We start from the raw sequence: 22,690 nt of genomic DNA, 5'->3' as shown, positions 1-22,690 counted from the left end.
AATTTAGAACTCCAGTTAACCTGCATGTCTTTGGGAGGAAATTAGAGCTGCAACTAACAATTATCTTCATTATTGATTAATCTGCTGGTTAATTTCTACATTAATCATTTGGTCTAGAAAATGTCAGAAAATAGTGAAAAATGTCCATCCCAGTTTCTTAAAGTCAAAGGGTCTTTAAATGATATTCAGTTAAAGATAAAACATAAAGATAAAAAGATATTCAGTTTAATATGATATAAAACAGAGAAAAGCAGGAAATCTCCATATTTGAGAAGCTGAAAACAGCATTTTCTGTCAATTTTGCATGAAAAATTACTTTCAACGATTAATTGATTATTAAAATAGCTGACGATCATTTTTCCATCGATCAACTAATCGATTAGTCAACCAATTGTTTGAGCTCCAGAGGAAACTGGAGCACCCAGAGGATACAAACCTCACAAAGAAAGCCCACATCAGGCAACTGGCAAGTTCAAACCCTGGATCTTCCTGTTATTCTTTTTAGAAACGTAATTTATGTAATATGAAATTATTTAAATTCTTATTATTTGAATGCTTAATGTAGCTGACACTACAACACCACGTCTAATGAGCTTGTGAGGTCTTTTGTGCTCTCCTAATGGGAAACGCTGTTCTTTTTTTATTTTGTGTGTGTTTGTGTGTATGTATGTATATATATGACGTATATGTACAGTATATCTGTATGTATATATGTGACGTATTCAAATGTCTTGTTTTGTGTGATCAACAGTCCAAACCCAAAGTATTCAATTTACATGTAGCCGGTTCAGCCATGTGTGCTTTTAGTGCATATTCGTGCATGTGACCGTGCCCCATTGGCTAGCTCACGTCCGTCGCTCATACGGCGGATACAGATGAAAATGCCGTCACGTTTAAAATAAAAATTGCTTCAAATCATGGCTTTTAAAGAGATGCAATGAACGATCACAACCAATAAAAGTAATTTCAATCCAAGACTATCAAGCAGGTGATAATAACAGCTGTGTGTGTGTGTATATATACACAACACCAATCAACAAATAAAAGTCTATGATCAGAGATACTCACTGGGTCTGTGCGAGGCAGCCGGGGGCCACCGTGTTCTGGGAGTGGGGGGTTCGCTGCAGACCTGTGAGCTCCAGCATGTCCACCTGTATGTCTGTCACATGACCAGGTAACGGTTTCAGCACGGTCAGAATCTTCTCCACCAGGTTGTCGCCATGGTGACCAACAGCTCCTGAGAACCAGAAATGACCAAACATCTGTTCAGTATGTGGTAACAGCTGTCAGTGACACATCAACATCAATATACTGGTTCCAGAACAGTCTTTATGCAGTTTTAGCTGTGATGATACAATAAAGAACAGCAGACAGTAAACAACAGACAATAAACCTTTGAGTTACATGACAAATCTTATTCTTTTCACACTCATAAGGCAAGATTCTCTAATTCCTTCCCAAACTTTAATATTATTCTAGTTGAATTACATTTGTACATAGATTATGGAAGAGTATTAATGCCAGGCATAAGGAAAAATGAGAAGAAGAAGGTTTTTTTATATTAATTTTGCATTTCGAGAGTAAAGTCAAAATGTTGACAATAAAGTCAGACTGTTGAGAATAAGGTTGAATTTTCAGTATTAGTGCCAGGCATTACATAAGATAAATCAGAGGAGGGTGGAGTTTTTTTGCATTTCGAGACTAAAGTCGAAATGCCGAGAATAAATCAAATTGAAATTTCATCTTTATTCTCAACATTTCTACTTTATTCTCAAATTGCAAAATAAAAGATCTTCCTCCTCTCATTTTTTTCCCTATACCTGGCCCTAATACTCTTCATATGTATAAACATCAACCCGCATGACAAACGAAAAAACATACATTGTTATATTTTAAAGAATTATTTTCATTTTCTTTATTTTTCCTCCCCTGATTAAGCCGATATATAGACTTTTTTATATTATTGTTAATGTATTAAGTTTAGATACCTTATGTTTTATATTTAATTTATTTACTTTTTATATTTCATTTGACATTTTTTTAACTGGTTCCCATAAACGTGAGCATATTTCTCCCCTAAACTGGCTCCCTGTCAATTTCAGAGCTCATTTTAAGACTTTATTATTTGTCTATAAAGCACTCCCTCTTACTAATCTGACCTATTAATTCACTATACCCCACCTAGGTCACTCAGGTCGTCCCTCAGGCTCGGTGGAAGCTCAGGGGCAACCGCTCCATCTCTGTTGCAGAACCCAGTCTGTGGAACAAACTGCCCCACCACAACAGACCTGCCTCCTCTACTGAGTCGTTTAAAGCACAGCTCAAGGCCCACATCATTTCGTTAGCTTTTGAATGAACTTCATGTGCCACTAAACTGGCCTTTATAATGGTTGTTTATTAGATTTTGCATTATTCGTCAATTTGATCTTGATCTATGCCTGGGTATATGCATGTTTTTGTTGTCTGCTTTGTTTGTAAAGCACTTGTTGTTTTTAATGTACTATAGAAATACATTTGACATCTACTTTTTTTACACACTAAATTCTTTAATTGTGTAAGAATGTGGATGACCTGCTGAATGTCTGTCTGTTCACAATGTTCAATAAAAACAAAACAAATGAATTGATGCAATATGGTCCAAACAGGAGGGAGTTATCACCTGTGACATCCGAATCACTCCGTTTTAGCGCATTTCGACGGAATTGCAACTAAATTGCGTTGCTAGGCAACAGCTTGGGTCCATATTTACTTCCTGTCAGTTATGTCATTCACACTGCAACAAGATTTAAACTGGGACCCCTTTAGAATATTTATGTTTAAAACAGTGAAATGGTCTAAATATTGTAGATTTGTGACATCACAAATGGACAGAAATCCTGATGGCTTGTTTCAAAAGCTCAGTTTCTGAATACGGGCTGTGTGTATTTCTCTGTGGATTAAGCGTTTCGATACTTTCATAGTATTTATATAGAACTTAAACCTGCTTTATAATATAAAAGCCATGAAAATCTCAATTTTTACAATATGAGACCTTTAAATTGTGTAAGAATGTCAATGACCTGATGAATGTCTGTCAAAACAAGACAAAACTAAAACTAATTTGATGTAATATGGTTCTAAAAGGAAGTTATCACCTGTGACATCCATGGTTCGGTCCATAAAGATGATGGAAGCTTTATTAGCTGCAGTCTTCCTTCTGTTCTTTGCTTGTGGGTGACTGGCCAGCTCTCCTGCTATGATGCGACTCATTGGACCAACAGCAAAACTCTCCTCTCTGATACCTGTAGCCTCGAACACTGAGTTCAAAGCTGAAGCCAAGGACTTGATCTCAAACTGCAGCTCAGTAGGGAGAGAGTTCATATCCACATCCACCAGACTTCCAAACCTCTTCTTCTCTGGTCTCTTCGCATTGATCGCCTCCAGGTCAGGTGTGAGCAGTGGGAACAGGTGAGAGAACATGGGAGTGAGGAGCAGCTGCTGAGACACCTGGCTGAAGACAACAGGAGCATGCAGGACCTCAGCGGTGTAGTTCATGTTGCCCATCCACTCACACAGCTTCTCCTCGAACTGCTCAAACACTGGCTTCCCATCCATCTCTGAGGAGATGTTGTTGGCCAACAGGTGCACTGAGTGAGCTACAGTAGTGAAGACGACGCAGTACTGGAAGTGACTGATGGAGATGATGTCTTTGATGATGTCCACCGTCCTGCCCTTCAGTAGAGAGCTCACCACGAACACGGCTTTAGGTTCAGTCACACCGCCTGCTTCAAAGCTGGAGAACTCCTTTAGGTTGTTGGCTCCAGCCTCCAGTAACACAGCAGCTCCTCCGCTCCAGTGAAGAGCCTCCGAGCACTCAGAGTCCATAAACACCACCGCTTTCTTTACCTTCGGCAGCACCACTTTCTCCCACACCTGCAGCGGGAACTGCGTGAAACCCTCCGACGTCAACATGTTGACAAATATCAGCGTTAAGTCAAAAGCAACGACGTGAAACACGCATCAGATATGAGAGATACAGTGAGCTAGAACCAACAATAACAAAGTCTCTTGATGGTGACGTTGCAAGCACGCGTCGCAGCATTAATACGTCATCCAAACTCTGGCTCGTTGCTATGGCGATAACCAGCATCCAGACCGATGCAGACTCGCATGAAGTTCTTATTTCAGGGATCGATTCATCGATTCATTTAATATTATTAACAAGTCAATTCAATTTAATTTGATTTCTTCAGACATTTTTCAGAGTCTTTTTTTCCAGCATTTTTCAAACTTTTTTTGTCAGAATTTTTTTTCAGACATTTTTCAGACTTTCTTTTGGGACATTTTATTTTATTTTTTACCAATATTTTTCAAACTTTTCTTCAGACATTTTTCAGAATCTGTTTTTCCATTATTTTTCAGACTTTTGTTTTTCAACATTTTCCAGACTTTGCACAGTACAGCAATATTACTATGAGGGGTGGAAGTAACAAAAATTAATTGATAAATAAATGATGGTGATGAAAATGCATGTGTAAAACAATTGTGATATGATGAAAACAGAGCCATGTTTCGCCATTGGCCTCAATTCGACATTACAATACAACAGTACTGGGAGTATTGGGGGGAAAAATAAATAAAAAATAAACTGCACAAAAAAAAGAAGCACAAATGTTTGTATTTATTTTATTTTTATTATTTTATTTATTTTACTTTTTATTTATTTTACCAACACAGTACAGTAATATTACTATGATGGGTGGAAGTAACAAAACTCAATTGATAAAAATGGTGATGAAAACAGAGCCATTTTTCACCATTGGCCTCAATTCGACATTAATTAACAATTATTTAATTTAACAATAAATACAAATAAACTGCACAAAAAAAGGAGCACAAACACATCTTAAAAAGTGAATAAAGGGTAAACTAACCTCTTAAAATCATGTTAAAATAATGTCTGTTGATATCAGCGGTTAATTGCGGTTGGTCAACACAGCGCGAGACGTTCTGATCAATGACAACGTTAATTGTCTCCATAGCAACGCCTTGAGATGTCAATTTAACTGACACTGACAGACAGACAGGATCACTCTGGCTAATAACTATCAGACATTACCACACGTTTATAACTAGTTAGTTTGTTTAGATCCGGGTGTAAATTACTTTAAAACTCCCTTTTTCTATATTAACATGTACAGTTCATGGGAGTCGGAGTCTGAAATTGTCCAAGAAGAAGACGAGGAGGGAAAACTATATCAATGTAAGTTTAAACAGACCAACCGTTAAATGCATCTTAATGTATTGTTTTATCCACTTTCAACATAAATAAAAAATAATATGATTAACCAGTGGTGGAGGAAGTAGTGTTTACTTTGATCCTTTACTTAGATTAATTAAAAGTAGAAATACCACAGTTAGAAAATACTCCATTACAAGTGAAAGTACTAAATTCAAAATGTTAAAGGTCCCATATCGTGCTCATTTTCAGGTTCTTACTTGTATTTTGTGTTTCTACTAGAACATGTTTACATGCTGTAATGTTAAAAAAAAACTTTATTTTCCTCATACTGTCTGCCTGAATATGCCTGTATTCACCCTCTGTCTGAAACGCTCCGTTTTAGTGCATTTCAATGGAATTGCAAGAGAATTGCGTTGCTAGGCAACAGTTTGGGTCCATCTTTACTTCCTGTCAGCTGATGTTATTCACATACACTGCAACAGGAAATAAACTGGGACACATTTAGAATGTTTACGTTTAAAACCGTGTGATGGTCTAAATATTGTGTATTTGTGACATCACAAATGGACAGAAATCCTAACGGCTTGTTTCAAACGCACAATTTCTGAATACGGGCTGTGTGTGTATTTCTCCGTATATTGAGCGTTTTGATAGTTTAACAGTATTTATAAAGCACTTAAACCTGCTTTATAATATAAAAGACATGAAAAAATCTTACTTTTTACAATATGGGACCTTTAAAGTAAAACAGCAAAATGTAGACCTACTTAAAGTATCAAAAGTAAAAGTAAGCTGCTCATTATGCAGAATGGCTCCTTTCAAAGCGTTAAAATAATATTATATGCTATTATTCTGTTTTTATCCCTAATAAGTAAATGTAAGAGTATTTTAATGTCGTAGTTCATCAATATGGAGCCAATTTAAGATATTTTGTAGAAGCCCTGTAGATAGTAGTATACAGCAGTACTGCATTATATCATATTATATAAGCATATAGCCTAATATATGTTGTTGTTTTTATGTAAAAAATAACTAAAATTGTCAGATAATTGTAGTAGAGTAAAAAGGTACAATATAAGGTGGAGTGGAGTAAGTATAAAGTTGCATAAAATGGAAATACTCAAGTAGGCCTATATGTCAAAATTGTACATAAGTACAGTACTTGAGTAAATGTACATAATGTGAGTAACTAGAGAGATCATAACTGATGATGGCTGTTATATATTTTTCAGGGATTTATGAAATGACCACAGAGGACAAGGAGGAAACAGAGGAGGTTCAAATCCCAACCAGGTGTGTATACTGTGTGTCATACTGAGACATAATACCCCCACTGTACTTGTTACCAGTGGTGGAAAGTAACTAAGTACACTGAAGCATATGATTAAGTACTAATTTGAGGTACTTGAGTATCTCCATTTTCTTCTATTTTATACTTTTTCACCACTATTTTTCTTCCCATAAGCATGAGGAAATAATGATATGATACAGTATGTGAGACTGTTATATTTCAAATCTTCAATACCTACCACTTACTTTGAAGTCTGAAAGCATCTTGAAATAATCTCTGTTAGGATTTGATGCTATAAAAATAAACTGAATTGAGTATTGAGAGTTCCAAACACACACGGGTTAGACGGGCCATTAGAACAAAGTCAGACTGAACTGTGCTGCCGTGCTCACTTCCAATTAGAGTCGACTGCATTACAGTAATGAAGATATAATACACTTTTCACAGTACAGTGATGATGGTGATCATTATAGTCACACAATACCTGTGTGTGACGGCACCAGCCAGGTGCAACATTAAGAAGTATGGGTGGCAGTGTTTATGAGCTGGGAAATGTGGATGTAAGCAGCCACTCAACTGGAGCACTGACGGCATCTGTGGTCTCATTTCTCCTGCCTCTATTATAACCTGACAATTAGTTACAGTAACATACAAAGCTTCAAACACAGTGTTGTTATTTTGTTTGTGAGAGTTCAGTCTTTTTTTGCATTTGCGACTTAAATTGAATGTGTAAGTTATTCGAAACACATTGTTTGTGGTTCACTTAAAGCCCTCAAGAATCCCAACAACACCTGAACAGTGTAGAGCTGCAACGATTAGTCGACTAATCGATTAGTCGATCAACAGAAAAATAATCACCGACTTCATAATCATTAAAAGATAAGTTAAGATATTCCTTTATTAATCCCACAGTCAGGAAATTTCCAGTGTACAACAGAAAAGGGGATTGTGCAAAAAACAAGAAGCATCAGTAAAAACAAAAAAGCAAAATACAACACAGTAAAAAAGCAAAACAAAAGTGAAACAAAATATGAACAATTTAAATACAAGGAAATATAAAAATAGGAACAATATAAACAAGGGGAAATTTTAATAATAGAAACAATATATATATATATATATAGTAATTTTTCATGCAAAATGACAGCAATGTTGTTTTTCAGCCTCTCAAATATGGAGATTTCCTGCTTTTCTCTGTTTTATATCATATTAAAGTGAATATCCGAACAAAACAAGACATTTACAGACATCGCCTTGAACTTTAAAGGTCTTATTGATAACATTTTTATGAAGACGAATATTATTTTTTTTACAAATAATACATCCACATACCTTTTATACGAGGTGCGAAATAAAAGTATGGCTTTTCCTGAAAAAATTATTAGGATTGTGAGTGAATCATTTTAAACATTTTTGGCGGGTCCAAAATTAATGTTTTGTTTATCTCTGTGGAAGATATCTGAAGTTTGGTTCCCACTTCTAACAAGACTTGCAAGCCAATAGTAAAATGACGTTGGTATCACGCGGTGTCTCTGGGTCGACAGTTAGTGTGGAAAAAAACAGATAAATGGCTGAGATTGACGGTAGGTGCCTAAATGCAATGGAACGGGGAGGGAAAATACAACATCTAGTGGCTCAATGTTATCAATGTTATCAATAGCACCATTAAGAAACTGGGATAGACCAAACGATTAGTCAGTTAATCTAGAAAATAATCATCAGATTAATCAATAATGAAAAGTTAGTTGCAGCCCTAAAACAGTTGTTAATAATAAAAGATTAGTCATAATTGGCCTTTTCCAACAGAACATAAGCCATCTCTCCATATAAAATAGGTGTTTTAAAGGTGTGTGTCTTTTCAGGCGTCTTTATCCTGTTTGCCTCTGCAGTGACTGTGGAGCTGATGTATTTTTATAATAAGGTAATATCATTCTCTAAAGAGTCTGTGAAAGTGGGCACTCAGCCTGTAACTGGTCCTGACAAGAGAAGTCTGAGTGAAGCTCTCACCTAAAAATAGCTGCTCTCTCTCATTATTATCTACTGCCTGCATTATTTTGCATTTTTTGTCCCGGCGCCTGTCAAATAAAGTGCGTTTTGATATGCAAGTGGATATTATTATTATTCTTTTGCTTTATGGGGTAATTTGGAAGCTGTCCCAGACGATGAAGATGGTGACAATGACGGTGCTGATGAAAGCAGTGGGTGTTTGCGTAACCAGCCGCAGCATACGAGAGTATAACTGTTTACTTTCCATCTTCTGACAAAATAATATTTAGTATATATAGTTTTTCAGCCTGTTATTGTGTTTGTTTGCCTGTTGGGTGTAATATGAATGAGCGTCGTTTGTCAGGAACCCACTTCTGTCAGAATGTAGCTTTGAGATATTTTCATTGTTTGTTTGTTTTTGTGATATATTAGTCCTGTATGTGGAGGTGCCATTTGAAATTAGGTTATTAGCACTCAGCAGCGTTTCCGAGTGTGTCATGATGATGGAGATAACCGTGTTGATAATGTTATTGCAGCTCTAGGAATGTGGAAGCTGATGCTGGAACGAGTGCAGAGGCAGTTGGTGAGTTGGTGCTCTAGTTCACCTTTTAGGGACGAAACAACACGACACACACAAGACAGAAACACCAGGAAGATCTGTATATTTCTTCTGTTCATCAGGCAAAAAAATGACAAGCAATCAGCCTCCAAAAACACACAGCTCATACTTGTTCCTGTTGTTAAAAAGGTACTTTTAGCCTCTTCATAAAACAGCCTAATTTCAATACAGATCTTTCATGAAACAACATGTTGACTGTTCTGATGACCCAGAGAGTATTTAACTTTAAAAAGTGGACTTCTGCACCAGGATTATTATAGTAAACTAAAACTGAAACTAAAACTAAAATAAGCAGTGAAAAATATTGTTAGTAAAATAATAAATAAATAAATAAAAAACTAAACTGAAACAATATTTCCCGGTTTAATAAATAAATAAATTAATTAATTAATTAATTAATTAATTAATTAATTAAAAATGAACTTAATTCATTTCAGTTTTTGTTTTTTAGCTATAATATATCACTACCAAAAAAAGGAGACAGCATGAATTTCCGTCAACTCTCGTGACTTTGAACCACAGAAACAGAAACAGTCTGAAAGCCTTATTAAAAATTAATAAACAATAATCCTCAACATTAAAGTCCTTGGTGATTGTGAGGTGTTTGTTTCAGACAGCTTAAATCCTGTCAAATGTTTTACAGTTACTGATACTAGGGGACGGAAGGCCAAGACTAAAAAGGCGAAGACTAAAAAGGGAAAGACTAAAAAGGGAAAGCCGTGGAGGAGAGCTGGTAAGTAGAGGCTGTAGATCTAGGTTATTCTCTGTAAGAATCTTTATATTCTCTATACTATTACTAGTTTGTGTTTTGCTTCTAGGTGCTGACATCTCAGATTACTTTAACTACGGTTTTAATGAAGAAAGCTGGAACATCTACCACGACAAACAGGCCAAAGTCCGAGCAGCTAATAGAAAACCACACACTAAAACCACCGTAAGACACGATGTGATTTAGTCAGTGGTCTTTAAACTGAAGAGGGAGAACATTAATCTGAAGACATGAATCACAGCAGATATTAATGCTCCTGGTTTAATGTGGAGTAGAAATGAATCATGAGCAGATCAGAGAGCAATGTGACGATGTTGTTGTTCCACTCAGGTCCAGAAGGGGAGCACTAGACATGAAGAAGAAGAAGAGTCCCGTCCTGTTTATCCTTCCTCTACACTAACGTCCAGGTTGGTGACATGTCTCCTACCTCCCGTCCCTGTCTGTGTCCTCAGGGCTTTGTCCGTCCCTCTCTCTCTAAACTCTGATCTCAGAGCTGCAGAAGCTGCCAGCTGCTTGTTTCTGTGTGTTTGTGCCACAACAACTATCAGCCGGCTGCCATCTGTTTTCTCTGATCCTAAGACGGGCTCAGCACATTATAGGGTTGTATTGGCAAGGGATGGCAAAGTGTCGAGGTAAACAGAGACTAATGTTCATCTGGTAGCGGCTGGAGGCGAGTTTCATAGAAGGTGTGTAGACACACACAGAGTAGGAAGGGATTTGTCCAAATTATTGATTTAGAGCTTCAGGATGAACAATGTGTCACACTATTTTTCAGTCTAAGAGCCTCTTTTACTATTTTTATTATATATTTTTTTATAATTTTTTTTTTTTTCTGTCAACAATATCTTATCACCAATTTGTAAACTAAGTAAATAATTACTCGTACTCAATTTGTGTCCTTTTTATGCTACTTTATACTTCTACTTTACTACATTACAGAGGGAAATATTGTACTTTTTACTGCACTACAATTACCCAACGGCGGTAGCTACTAGTTATAATTAACTAATAAAATATGAGATGTCGTTATAGATTAAAATCTAGATTAAAATATCACCCTGACCAGCTGCAACATGAAAATACTGCTCACATGTAATACTGATCCGTTTACTATCGCTGCATTCCATTTACTCCGGAAGTCTTTAGATTATAAGTCGGAAAAAGTTAGCAATACCAGTTCTAGCCAGGTTAGCCATTGTTAGCAATACCAGTTGAAAATAACGTATTATGTGGTATTTTGTGAACACAAACACCGTACCAACATGTCAACAGATAGGAGTTGGACAGTGTACGACTGATTTAATGAAACATTTTCTTTATGTTATCTGGTCTGTAGTCGCCGTTCTTGTCTTCCTCTTGCAGGTCTTGTTAGTGTTTAGTCTTTTGTTTTGCAATAAAATAAAAAATAAAATGATTTAGTGGGACACAAATAAGACAGAAGTGCTGTTAAGTGCAGTATATTACTGCAGCTCCCACTTCTGTTGATGCACGGAGCAGCAATCTTGGATTTTGAGGTCGGGGTTGGTGAGGTTCTCACGACTTTCCGAGTCAGAAATCCCACTTCAGGGGGCGTTACAGTTAAAATTTCTGACTGGGAACTCAGAAATTACGACTTTGCGGTTCAAATGCAATGGCTACCTCCGCAGTCTGAAAAGTGAAGCCAATGCTGAAGTGTCTTAAACTTGCATTCTTTCTAACAGCCAGCAGGGGGTGACTCCTCTGGTTGCTAAAAGAAGTCTGATTGTATAGAAGTCTATGAGAAAATTAGCCTACTTCTCACTTGATTTATTACCTCAGTAAACATTGTAAACATGAGTTTATGGTCTCAATCACTAGTTTCAAGTCTTCTTCAATACAGCATGATGTTCATTTAGTAAATTATGTTCCCATTTAGAGTCAAATAGACCATAAAGCAGGGGATGCTTTAGGAAGGGGCTACCTTGTGATTGACAGGTCGCTACCACGGCGTTTTCCGGTCTGGGAGTTGTCCGTGTTTTTGTCTTAGAACTTTAACCCTTTCACAGTGTGTTTTCAGTTCATCAAAGTTAAATATAACCTTTTTGGTTGACTGAAAATGTCTTATTCAGTGTTTGGTTGTACTTATCTCCACCTTCTCGTGTCACTTCTGGTTGCAACAAACCAAGACGGCGAACTCGAGGCTTCAAAACGGCAGCCCACAAACCAATGGATGACATCACAGTGACTACGTCCACTTCTTATATACAGTCTATGTTCAAATGGAACCCTCTGATGGGGCCATTCTGCTGTCAATGAGTACTTTTACTTTTGAAACTTTTTACTTGAAAGTGGGCACTTCTACATTGTTGTATTGGTACTTTTACTTGAGTAAAGGAGCGTAATACTTTCTCAATACACAATTCTTTTACGTGTATAACAGAGAGAAAGAGTAATAAAGAGTAATATAAAAACCATACCCATCTAAATGGGGTCAGCTTTGTGTTGTCAATGTGTTCCCTCAGTGGCGTGCAGCGTCTCGTCCTCTTCACATTAATGTGAATCTTTTAAGAGGAAGTTTGGAGCAGCAGAGATGCAGCCTGTGGGAGACACGGCTGTTAGAAGGGACTCATGGTGCTTTACAGTGTGTGTGTACACTCATGAGCAGCAGATGCTTGTCATGTTAGTAAATAGCGTCCAGTCCCAGCATGCATTTTGTGTTTATTTATGGGCCAGGTGCTGAACCGAATGCCTTTTGCTCACACACACACACACTCACATAACTCCCTCCCATTTAGCTGAATGGTTGTCGAGGATGCTTTCTGGCACGACTGGACACTTAATTCAACATTTGTCCTCCTCCGTCCGTCTGCAAGGTCGCCCTCCGGGGGAGGTCATGTGGATCTGAGTGTGGCGTCATACGTCTCCCTGTTCCTGAGTGACAGAGCCGGACCGGAGGGGGGAACCAGGAAGTCGTTCTGTAGCATAATGTAGTGTGTGATGTGTTCAATGAGGCTTTGAGAGTCGGAAAATGTTGCTGTATTTGTTGATCTGTGTGCACTGATATTGCCTACTAAGCAATATAGCGCTCCTCTGGGATGTAAGTCAGATTCATTCAGTCATGATTTTAAATTCATGCTGTATCAGAATGTAAAAAAGAAAGTGTTTTCTCTTCCTACAAAGCTATTGTGATGGAATTTGTATTTGTTGTGTATTTGAAAGCTGAACTGAGCAGAAGAGACATTAAGGAGCTCTGAGCTCTTCCCCCATTGAGACGCAGTTGTTATTCTTTTTTCTGTACGTTGTTTTTTTTCTCTGCTGCTGATTAAGTCCTAGTGACAGAAAGGGGTTATTGTCCCATCTGTGTGTGTGTGGAGGCTCGATGGGGGGGTGGTGGGGCTTTAGGACTATGAAGGGCTGTTTGGTGAAGAAGGCGAGATGACCCAGATAAGGAGGTTTAATGCGTTAATGGACCTGCGATGGGTTGTCGTCGGGACATGGGTAGTGAGATTAGGACTGTTTTTAAAAGTGTTATACAAGTTTCAAATCAGAAGGTGAAAATAAAAAATGACTTATATTTAAAAAAAAAAGGCTCACCTGCTGTTATTTTTGGCGCTGTATCTGAATGTGATTTTAGTTTATCATGTGACCTGATCAACAGACATCCAAGTGATGTGATTGGAGGACGACCAGGATCCGGCGGCAGAGTGGATGGACGCCGTCGCCGACGCCAACGTCTCAGTGATGAAGGAAACAATTCTCAGGTAGTGTGTGTGTGTGTGTGTGTGAGTGTGTGAGTGAGAAACAAAGACAGTGAAGTCATTAACACCTACTGTATGTTTACATTGCAGACGGCTACTGAGGCGTCCCCCGAGGAGGATAGATTCAATTCTCATCATCGGACCGCTCCATCCGAGTTCAATTCTCTCTTTGCATTCACCGCTCCACCAAGTAAGTCACTGGGAGAAAGAAACACACTTATTTATATACATGCTCATTCACATTATCCATACACTTAAAAGGAATACTTCACCCACAAAATCGCCAAAATTTAGCGTACGTTTGGAGAGTTATTTAACTTCCTTTGCACCAAGTTGGTATGACATGGTTGGTACCAATGGATTCTTTAGGTTTCATATGATGCCAGTATCTTCAATCTAGCTTTAAAACTGAGCCAGCTGCAACCTAAAGATCGCAAGTTGCGTTAAGCGTTAAAGCAATTAGTGGCGTTAAAACAAATTTGTGTTAACGCGTTATTATTGTGTTAACTTTGACAGACCTACTTTTAAATCATCCGGTTTTGGCAAAGATGCAGGTGTTTGGGAAGTAGTGAGCATACAACTGGATAAATGAGACTTTACTGCATGAGTTGTGTGAGTAAAAGGATGTTTTGATATAGTTCTGCTGTTGTTAAACGCGGCCCCCATTTACTTCAATTCATCAAGACAGGAAAATTAAGTTTTCTTCGAGAGTTCAAGGTCAAACGGGGTGAGTCAGTGATATACAAATGATCATTTTGTGGGTGAAGTTCCCCTTTAATAAGCAAATATCCGTGCATCTTGCCTTTTCTCATCTGATGGTGTGATTATGAACAGATGAGTTGTCTTTTAAGAAGCTGGGGGAGTAGATTTGAGTGGAACATGGAGGTTTCAGGTGAAAGGGCTCCGTTAAAACCCCCTCTGGGTCGCATCACGCATCACGCAGCTGCACAAATGACTAACGGCGATCTGACCATGTGTGTTTGTGAAGCTGCAACACGTGTCATAATAAATAATACCGTGGAGTTGAAGGACAGAGGTGAACAGAGCGTGCATGTGTGTGTGTGTGCGTGTGAAGACATCCTATGGATATATGTCTTCCTGCAGGCAGGTGTCTGCGGTGCCAACCAGTCCAGGTGCTGTCAGTCTCTAGACTTCCTCTTGGTCTTTGTAGTGAATCAGATAGAAATCCAGGAAGCACACAGCTGAGCACATGCCATATCTTCATCTTCAAAGCTTCCAAAATAGATGAGCCGGTCGAGGCCCCCGTCTTACCCCCTCACTCCCCCTGTGAGCCCCACACTGCCTGGTGAACCCGTGCCAGAGCCGCTAATACAACCAAAATATCAAACATCCTGCAGCTTTAAACAGTCAACTCCAGCTTTGAAGTGTATTTGCGTTGCTTTTATCCAGCCCACTCCCCTCTCTTTAAGTTATAGGCCCGGCCTGCTTTTGTCATGCAAATGTGTAGCATGATAAAAATAGCTCCTGGTAAAAAAAAAAGAAGAAAAGTGCTGGGCGAGCATATTGTGGCAGGAGAAATGTGCTGAACAGACGTAGCGTAGGGGATAGGACGTAGGGAAAGAAGGGGCTGGGACTTCTTCTCTTTCATTTTTTTGTTTGTGTTTCATTGAGGTCACATTAGATGCCGAGTGTGTTTGATAGGTGCAGGTTCTGGAGAGGAACTGTGTCATTGCAGGATTGTTCTTATGTCATCTATCAGTGCAGCACGGCCAAGGTGAGGCCGACTGCTGCTCTGCGCTGCAGCTGATGCTTCTACAGCCGGTTAGTGGGTCACTACAGTCAGCGCTGCAACACAGAGTGTCCTTCCACCGACACACTGACTGAAGATCACAGCGGAGCAGATGCCCTCAGATCAGAGTTATTGATGAGAGCTACTGACCTCTAATGTGTTAAAGTTACTGTGAGGAACTCTTAACTGGTTATGAAACAGTCTATTTAAAGGTCAGGACAGGTGGACAGACCCAGACCCGGCTTCGGGGGACACGACGGCGAGCATAAACTCGGCTTAAGCGGGGCAGACTGTCAGACCCTGCTGCAGTAAAATGAGAGGTTTTCTAAAGGGAGTCTGGTGCTCGTAAACACTACTGCCTTTGTCTACAGTGATGGCCAAAATCAACACAATTAAAGTTCTTCCTAGTAACTTTAAAAAAATCCAATTACATATAGGCTTTGTCACCATTTCCAAGAAAAGAAACTCATCAGAAGTCTGCACCCAGTATTTATTTTGAGTTTTGCAGTTGAGAAAGCAGCTGTTTTTCAGGAAGAATTGACCAGCATTTAAAGGCTAAGCTCTTTACAGGACACTGTCACTGCAGATTGCTGCGTCTCAGAGTGTGCTGCGTCTCAGAGTGTGGGAAACGGTAGCCTTTACCTATAATCAGTGAAAAGTCAGACCTCTGCTGTAGTGCAGAACAACAACAGCATGTGGTTCGATGTGAAATATCAACTGCATCTAAAAGCCTGCAGCCTGTAGCTCTGTGAAACATTAGCATGAGAGAGAAAGCCACGCAAGCACAATCGGCTGCAATTAGCCCTCAGCCATTAGCTCTCTCATACGCTGCCAAGCATGGAGCTGCAGCCCCCATCAAACACTCACTGGAGATCACCACAGGTAGAAACAATTACTCACTCACGCTAACATCGATGGCATGTGTGTGTACGGGCTGGTGTTTACTGGAAGTCTGTTTGTGTATGCAGTAGGCACTGTACAGCACACAGTTACTGTGGGAAAGACATGCTCCAGTTGTAACCACTTTTTAATACATAAATCTAGTATTTTCTACATAGAAATACTACTATTTACTCATTGAATGACTTAAAGCTACAAGGAACTTTCATTTTGTGTTGTTTTTGGCGGCCCCTGTGGACAAAATCGATAGTTTTCCATGAGCAGCTTTGCTCTCAAATCTGCATCTGACAGACTACATTTAGAAAACCTCATTTTACTGCAGCACGGTTTGACAGTCTGGTTCTCCCGTGCCTCCCTTCCCTCCCGCAGGCCCAGCAAAACGACCTGGGCCTCCAGCAGCGTGATGTCGGTGGCGGCTCCCAGGAAGTGGGTCTGTCCAAAAGTAACGCAAGAGGGGTACCCCGTGTGTCGGTCTCCGATGCCGAGGGGCTCCGACTAAGCGGCGGTATTTGACGAGTTGGGAGTGACAATGTGTTGACCTGGACCACGTGAAAGATCCTCCCCACCACCACCACCTTGTCTTTGGCTGGTCCCATCTGAAACAGCGAGGGCTGGCGGATCAGCGAGGTGAAGCTCTGCTCTGGAGCTCTCCAAGGAATCCTTATCTCTTGTGTTTGTTTGCATGCAGCACACACAATTCCTGATGAATCACCGTTGTCTTTTGGTTTGTTTTCTTGAAAGGAATCGCCCTCAGCACTACACTCCAGGCCTTTCTTCCTCAGACTGACGGAGGTTTATGTGTGTGTGTCTTCCCTCGGGCGTTCAGGTGTCTGAAGTATCAAAGGCCTCGCTGGGTCGGTCCTCCATAGCGAGCAGTTCAGGCCCTCTCAACTCTGTGGGACTTGTATTTGAAAGGGCAGGAAGATGTTCTACATTTCACTTCACAGAGCAGCGGAGCGCTGCGCTCCTTTTTCATATTCAGGCTTGAACTTCCAACAGCTCTTATTATGCTTCCTCCTGTTTCAACCAACTTTTTGTGTGTGTTCTGTACGCTGTTGAAAACTGCTCGGAGCCACTCTCACGTTAGGGGTCTACATGGAAAAAAGACGGGATGGTATCCAGATGTGAATGTGTGTTTTTGCCTCGGCTCTTCAAAGGACTCTCTCTATATGTGTGTGTGATTCAGAACTGATTGTGTTGCTTGGTCACGTAAAATGTGAGCATTATTACAAGTGGGACCATTAACTGTGCACCCAGCCGTTTGACTCGTTGTGTTTTATTGATGGAGGGAAAGGAAAGAAGGACACATTGTGTTGCGGTGACATTTTGAGGCTGATCTAATGTCTCTACCTTAAGTAGGGCCATAAATTATAAGGTTATGTTGGTGGTAATGGGGGATGTTTTCGAATTTGTGGCCTGCGTTCCTGTTATTTGTTCCATTTTATTAATGCTTGCTGACACACTGATCGCACACTTAACAGCCCTCTACAACCTAAAAATCGCAAGTAACTTTGACAGCCCTAATTGAAACATTCGCGTTACAAAAACATTTGATCTGATTTGAAATGTTTGCATTTGAACAACATATATGTTCTAAATCTGCCACTAGGCCAAGTTGCTCAAATGTTTTGCCTAAAGATTATGCTGCAAGTAATTTAAAGGTCCCATATCATGCTCATTTTCAGGGTCATACTTGTATTTTGGGTTTCTACATGAACATGTTTTACATGCTTTAATGTTCAAAAAACATTATTTTTCTCATCCCGTCTGTCTGAAGGTACCTGTATTCACCCTCTGACTGAAACGCTCCGTTTTAAATGCCTGTCTCTTTTAGATTACACAGATATTTCATTATTATATATTATACGCAACAAAACTACGATAACGGTCGCAGTTAGGCAACAAAACCACTTAGTTAGGTTTAGGAAAAACATCATGGTTGGGCTTAAAGTAAGTAGGTACACTAAGTAAAATATGTACGAAAACAACGTAACATGAATACGGAAAACACCTCACAAACACTGGTCTCCTGGTTAACAATTGTGTTTGTTGGATCCATCCACCTCCCCTTCCGCCTGCCATAAGTGGTCTTTCTCACTTTTTATTCTATGTGACTAACTCTTACACGGCTTTCAGGCGTTTGTACTGCACCCTTAATGCCTTCCACATTATTGTTACATTCATACGCCTTTTTGTGCAAACGGGCTGAAGAAAAATATGGAGCACCTTTGCAAAGGTAGTTCTCAAACTGTGGGCGGTATATTGTAATATATATATATATATATATATATATATATAAATAATGAGCCTGCATGTGACATAGGAAGTGGAGCCAAATCTGATTGGCTTGTTGAATCACGTGTTTTCTGATTTCGGCAGCCCACAATAAACTGTCTGGGTTGTTTTATTTCACAGTTTCTAGGTTGGTAGGAACTCCAGATACCCAAATGTATGTGAACAATGATATGTCCCCTTTAAGCACACAGTATTTAGTAACATTAGTCAAAGTAAATACCGCAGCATAATCTCCTATTAAACCCTGTCTCTGTATTACTGCCAACACCGGAACTCTTTTTGCTCAAACTCTCTGATGAAACAAACTCATCTTCAGCAAAGGCACAAATCCAGTTAGCGAGCTTTAAATAGTGGTAAAACCCAAAATAATGTTGAGAATTTTGAAGTCTACTCCTTCCTCAGGCTAACGGCGGAGTTGGCAGTGAAAACGACTGCATTGCACTGAATTAGACAATTCAAACTAGGGCAGAGAAAAGAAAACCATTGCAATGAGGCATCCATTGTGTTATTGTATTTGCATTGTAGTATAAATGAAGGGGGTTTCCTCTATATATGTGTCTCTCAGACTGTGCCCACCATAGACAACAGAGATCCACCGTACTAAAGCAAAATAGAGCATCTGTACCACGGCGTATTAGGGCCAGGCCAGGTAAAACAAAAACAAAAACAAAAAAGAATAATTACAGAGCTGGGGGAGGGGGTAATATTCAAAGAAAAAACTCTTAGATTGAAGTTGTAAAAATTACGAGAAAAAAACAAATTTGCGAGATTACAAAATCGTAAATTTATGAGAAAAAACTTGGATATTCTTTAAGATTAAAGTGGAAAATTTCCAAGAAAAAACTCACAAATTAGCGAAATTATGACGTCATAAATTTACAAGAAAAAGTGCCAGTGTGTAACCATGGTAACGCAGTGTGTTTGTAGTAGCGTCTTCTCAACAGTTGTTTTTTAGTGTTAGTTGTACTGAAATAAAACATGTACCTTCGTGTAGCCAAAGGTAGAAGTAATTTATTTCTGATGGCGGTTACACTGTGGTTGTTTGCCAATTTCACAATCATACAATAAGAAAGAAGAAAAGATTCAGCCATTTTTCAATGTGGACCACAATTTTTAGGACAAAACAAACACCTGAAATGTACGGATGGAAATGAATCTGGATTAATGTTCTTCTTTTTGAAGAGCATGAAGTGGTTTTTATCAGGTTTATAGTTTCAGGTTGGGTGTAACGTTATTTAAAATCCTAAAATATAAAATCGGATGTAAACCTGGTCCCTGTCAGGACTCAATAATCACGGTTTTGTCTTCTTCTCCACGCAGCTTTCCTCTACCAATCAGGACCCCCTCCTCCCTCCCAGTTTGCTGCTTTGGACAGGTGAGTCTATGAATGTGTCATCATGTATAACTGCTACAGGAGGTCTGTATATCCGTGTTTCCACTGCATGGTACGGCTCTGCTCTGCTCGAATCGGTTTTGTTACCAGGTCCTTTTCTCTAACCGTCTTTCCACAGCAGATAATACGCGGGAATTAAACCGCTGTGACATCATCTTCAACGAGACACTCGCTGAATCATTTCAACTGCAACCAAACACAGAAACGTCTGCACTTCGTCAACTGTACAGCGTAGTCTACGTAGTGTACGAGTTGTTTTGCGAGCTGCTATTTTTAAAAATATGGGTCGGTTGCCGGTAGCTTGGCTGTTTAAAAATCGCGGGTTGTCCTGTGTCATGCTCGTGATGATTCTAGAGATGATTTTCTCTGACCAATCAGAGGTCTGCAGAGTTTTAAAGCTGAAGTAGGCAAGTTTCGAGCAAATATGATTAAAAAAAGTTATTTTTATAAAACGGTCGCTATAACGTGACAGCAGTACATGAAACAGGTAACCTGAAAAAAATCATGTGTCCTCCGGTGCTCCTAACAGCATCTGCAAGATTTCACAGACCAGAGGAAAACAAGCAGTCAGAGCTGATCTGAGGTCTGCTGTCCATCTGCCGTCTATGAGAGCCGGCTGTCAATCACTCATGAACTCCGACCAAACGGTCAAACTAGGCAGCGCTGATCAAATATGAATCAATATTCTGTTACGTTAATGCCTATTTCTCTCCTCAAATGAAAGGTTATTATGGAAATTTTGCCCAATGATGCCAAAAATATACTGCCTACTGAAGCTTTAATGCCACCCTCCTGTATCGACTCAGCTCGCTTGGAACGGTTCTATTGGTACCATCCACAACTAACGGAAATGCAAAAATAACCGTTCTACTGTGTAACGAACTGAACTGCTTGATGGAAACGCGCCATATGTAGCGGCTGCAGCAGCCTATATAATAGGAGCAGGAGAAACCAGAGAGCAGGTGGGATGAAGATACCGTCAGAGAAACAGCACACTGATCTCTGTTCAGGTGCAGCCACGGCTAAGAAACACATTCAGCAAAAAATGTGGGAAGAAAAAGAGAAACATTAGTCAGAGACTGGACTAGAGATCATTAATAAAAAGGTGCATTAGTGCTGAAACACAGAATAATCGCTGCTGGAAGCAGTTTCCTAATTTCTGAGGCAGACCCAGTGGCGCTTATTTGACACTAAAGGACGACCCGTTATTCGGTTTTCTGACATTACTGAGCTGGATCAGTGTTATCACTCTGCTCTGGGGGCTGATCTCACAGCCGGACCGATGGCCAAATAAGGTAGAAAGTTAAGACAGCAACCTTGTTTGTGGCTGTTTATCAGTATCCAAGGCATCCACTACTCCCCTCTTCCGATCTATGTCACAACCTGTCTGCAAACTCCCACATTTCAGCTCTAATTTACACTCAGATCACAAGTGGGCCACGCTGGACCGCAGCACTCTGAATGCAGCTCCTCTCCAGTTTAGTTTGCTGCTCATCTTGTTTCTCTTGGATGTTGTCTGTTTGTCCGTCTCTCTAGCTTCCTGTCCCTTCATCTCTTTTCCTCTCTTCTCATTCCTGCTCTGTTTAATGTGCCGTCTGTGTGTGTCTGAATTCCCTCTGTCCTAAAGGATGCTTTTTCTTCACATCTCAGTCCATCTGCCAAATCCTCACATCCTTCAGGGACCGACTGTTCCTCTGAACTCTGCCAGCCTTCTCCCCGTACACTTTATGAATCATTTCCTCTTTTTTTAACGTTTTTCTCCAACACACACATGTGTGGAGTAGAGTCTATTCACAGATAGCGCCTGGCACACCGTTGCTGCTCAGCCTTTCCCTCGAGGATATTAGGAACAGCAGGTATTCCTGGCATGATCCGGGCCCTGGCGCCCCCACGCTGTGTGCCGGGCCAAGGGCCCAATGATGTGCTTTTATAGGCAGATTAGTGGCATCATGCTGCTGCTGAACAGTCATGGTTTCACATTCAGACTGAATCTAATGTAATTGTCGAATGAAAAAGTGCAGTCATCACTGGGGAGAAGCACCGCTGAACAAATCAAACCACTAGATGTTGGCATGCTGTGTAATCAAAGCCCAACACTACGCTTCCTCTACCTGATTTACATAGAAAAGGCTTTCATGGAAAATAATTGTATAGCTGACGGTCGGCCAGTTTCGGGCGGTTGGGAGCGTCTGTCGGCCTAGTTTTTGCGGTGTGTCCCGCACTGTCGGCTCTAGTCTGCAACTTTTCGTAAGATTCAGCATGTTGAATCGGCGGCGGAGCTCGCCAACCCTCTCGACTTTACCGGGAGACTTTTAGAGGTTTTGAAATCCTCCCTATTGTTGAGGTCTCAAAGTCGGCAAGTATGTCGGCTGTTCAGCTTAAATGAATCAGTGCACAAGAAGAGAAACGCACGTGAGGAAAGCAAACCGACGAGTAAAGACAAGAGGACAAACACAGAAGGCTCTTCTCATTTTTCATCTTCATCTCATCTGATCATTCCAACACACAGATATTTTCACAGCGGCATGAACATCTGGAATGAAGCCAAGTGGTGAGTGAGAGTGGTGGGAAAATGGTCGGCAGACGCCGCTTTGTTTCATGTACGTATCATAAAAACGGCTTGTATATCCGCCATCCTCTGTCTTCCTGTTTCCCTTTTTGAACAATGAATACAGACTACCGCCGCCTGCTGGTGTGGAGAGTTATTTCCTCTCACGCAGGCGCAGAACGTACGTGCTGACTGGACGTCG

The 22,690-nt window shown here is 40.0% G+C and overlaps 2 protein-coding genes across 3 annotated transcripts in view; one reads left to right on the top strand and one right to left on the bottom strand.

The window, feature by feature from the left end:
* Positions 1–4,061, bottom strand: part of scfd2 (sec1 family domain containing 2) — a 129,609-nt gene extending 125,548 nt beyond the window's left edge. Inside the window, exons 1-2 of the mRNA XM_074636128.1 lie at positions 3,135–4,061; positions 1,069–1,237 (exon numbers count right to left, since the gene is read on the bottom strand). Coding sequence (XP_074492229.1) covers positions 1,069–1,237; positions 3,135–3,951 — 986 coding nt within the window. The 5' untranslated portion in view covers positions 3,952–4,061. The remainder of the gene's footprint in view (positions 1–1,068; positions 1,238–3,134) is intronic.
* Positions 4,062–5,030: 969 nt separating this feature from the next.
* Positions 5,031–22,690, top strand: part of fip1l1a (FIP1 like 1a (S. cerevisiae)) — a 35,932-nt gene continuing 18,272 nt past the window's right edge. For both annotated transcript variants that reach the window (XM_074636129.1, XM_074636130.1), the window contains exons 1-9: positions 5,031–5,242; positions 6,454–6,514; positions 9,035–9,081; positions 9,761–9,850; positions 9,936–10,051; positions 10,217–10,293; positions 13,503–13,605; positions 13,693–13,792; positions 19,868–19,922. In XM_074636129.1, coding sequence (XP_074492230.1) covers positions 5,173–5,242; positions 6,454–6,514; positions 9,035–9,081; positions 9,761–9,850; positions 9,936–10,051; positions 10,217–10,293; positions 13,503–13,605; positions 13,693–13,792; positions 19,868–19,922 — 719 coding nt within the window. In that variant the 5' untranslated portion in view covers positions 5,031–5,172. The remainder of the gene's footprint in view (positions 5,243–6,453; positions 6,515–9,034; positions 9,082–9,760; positions 9,851–9,935; positions 10,052–10,216; positions 10,294–13,502; positions 13,606–13,692; positions 13,793–19,867; positions 19,923–22,690) is intronic.

This window comes from Sebastes fasciatus, chromosome 5 (assembly GCF_043250625.1).
Source record: "Sebastes fasciatus isolate fSebFas1 chromosome 5, fSebFas1.pri, whole genome shotgun sequence".
Taxonomy (NCBI): domain Eukaryota; kingdom Metazoa; phylum Chordata; class Actinopteri; order Perciformes; family Sebastidae; genus Sebastes; species Sebastes fasciatus.
Note: the sequence above shows the minus strand (reverse complement) of the source record. Positions and strands in the feature narration are given on the sequence as shown.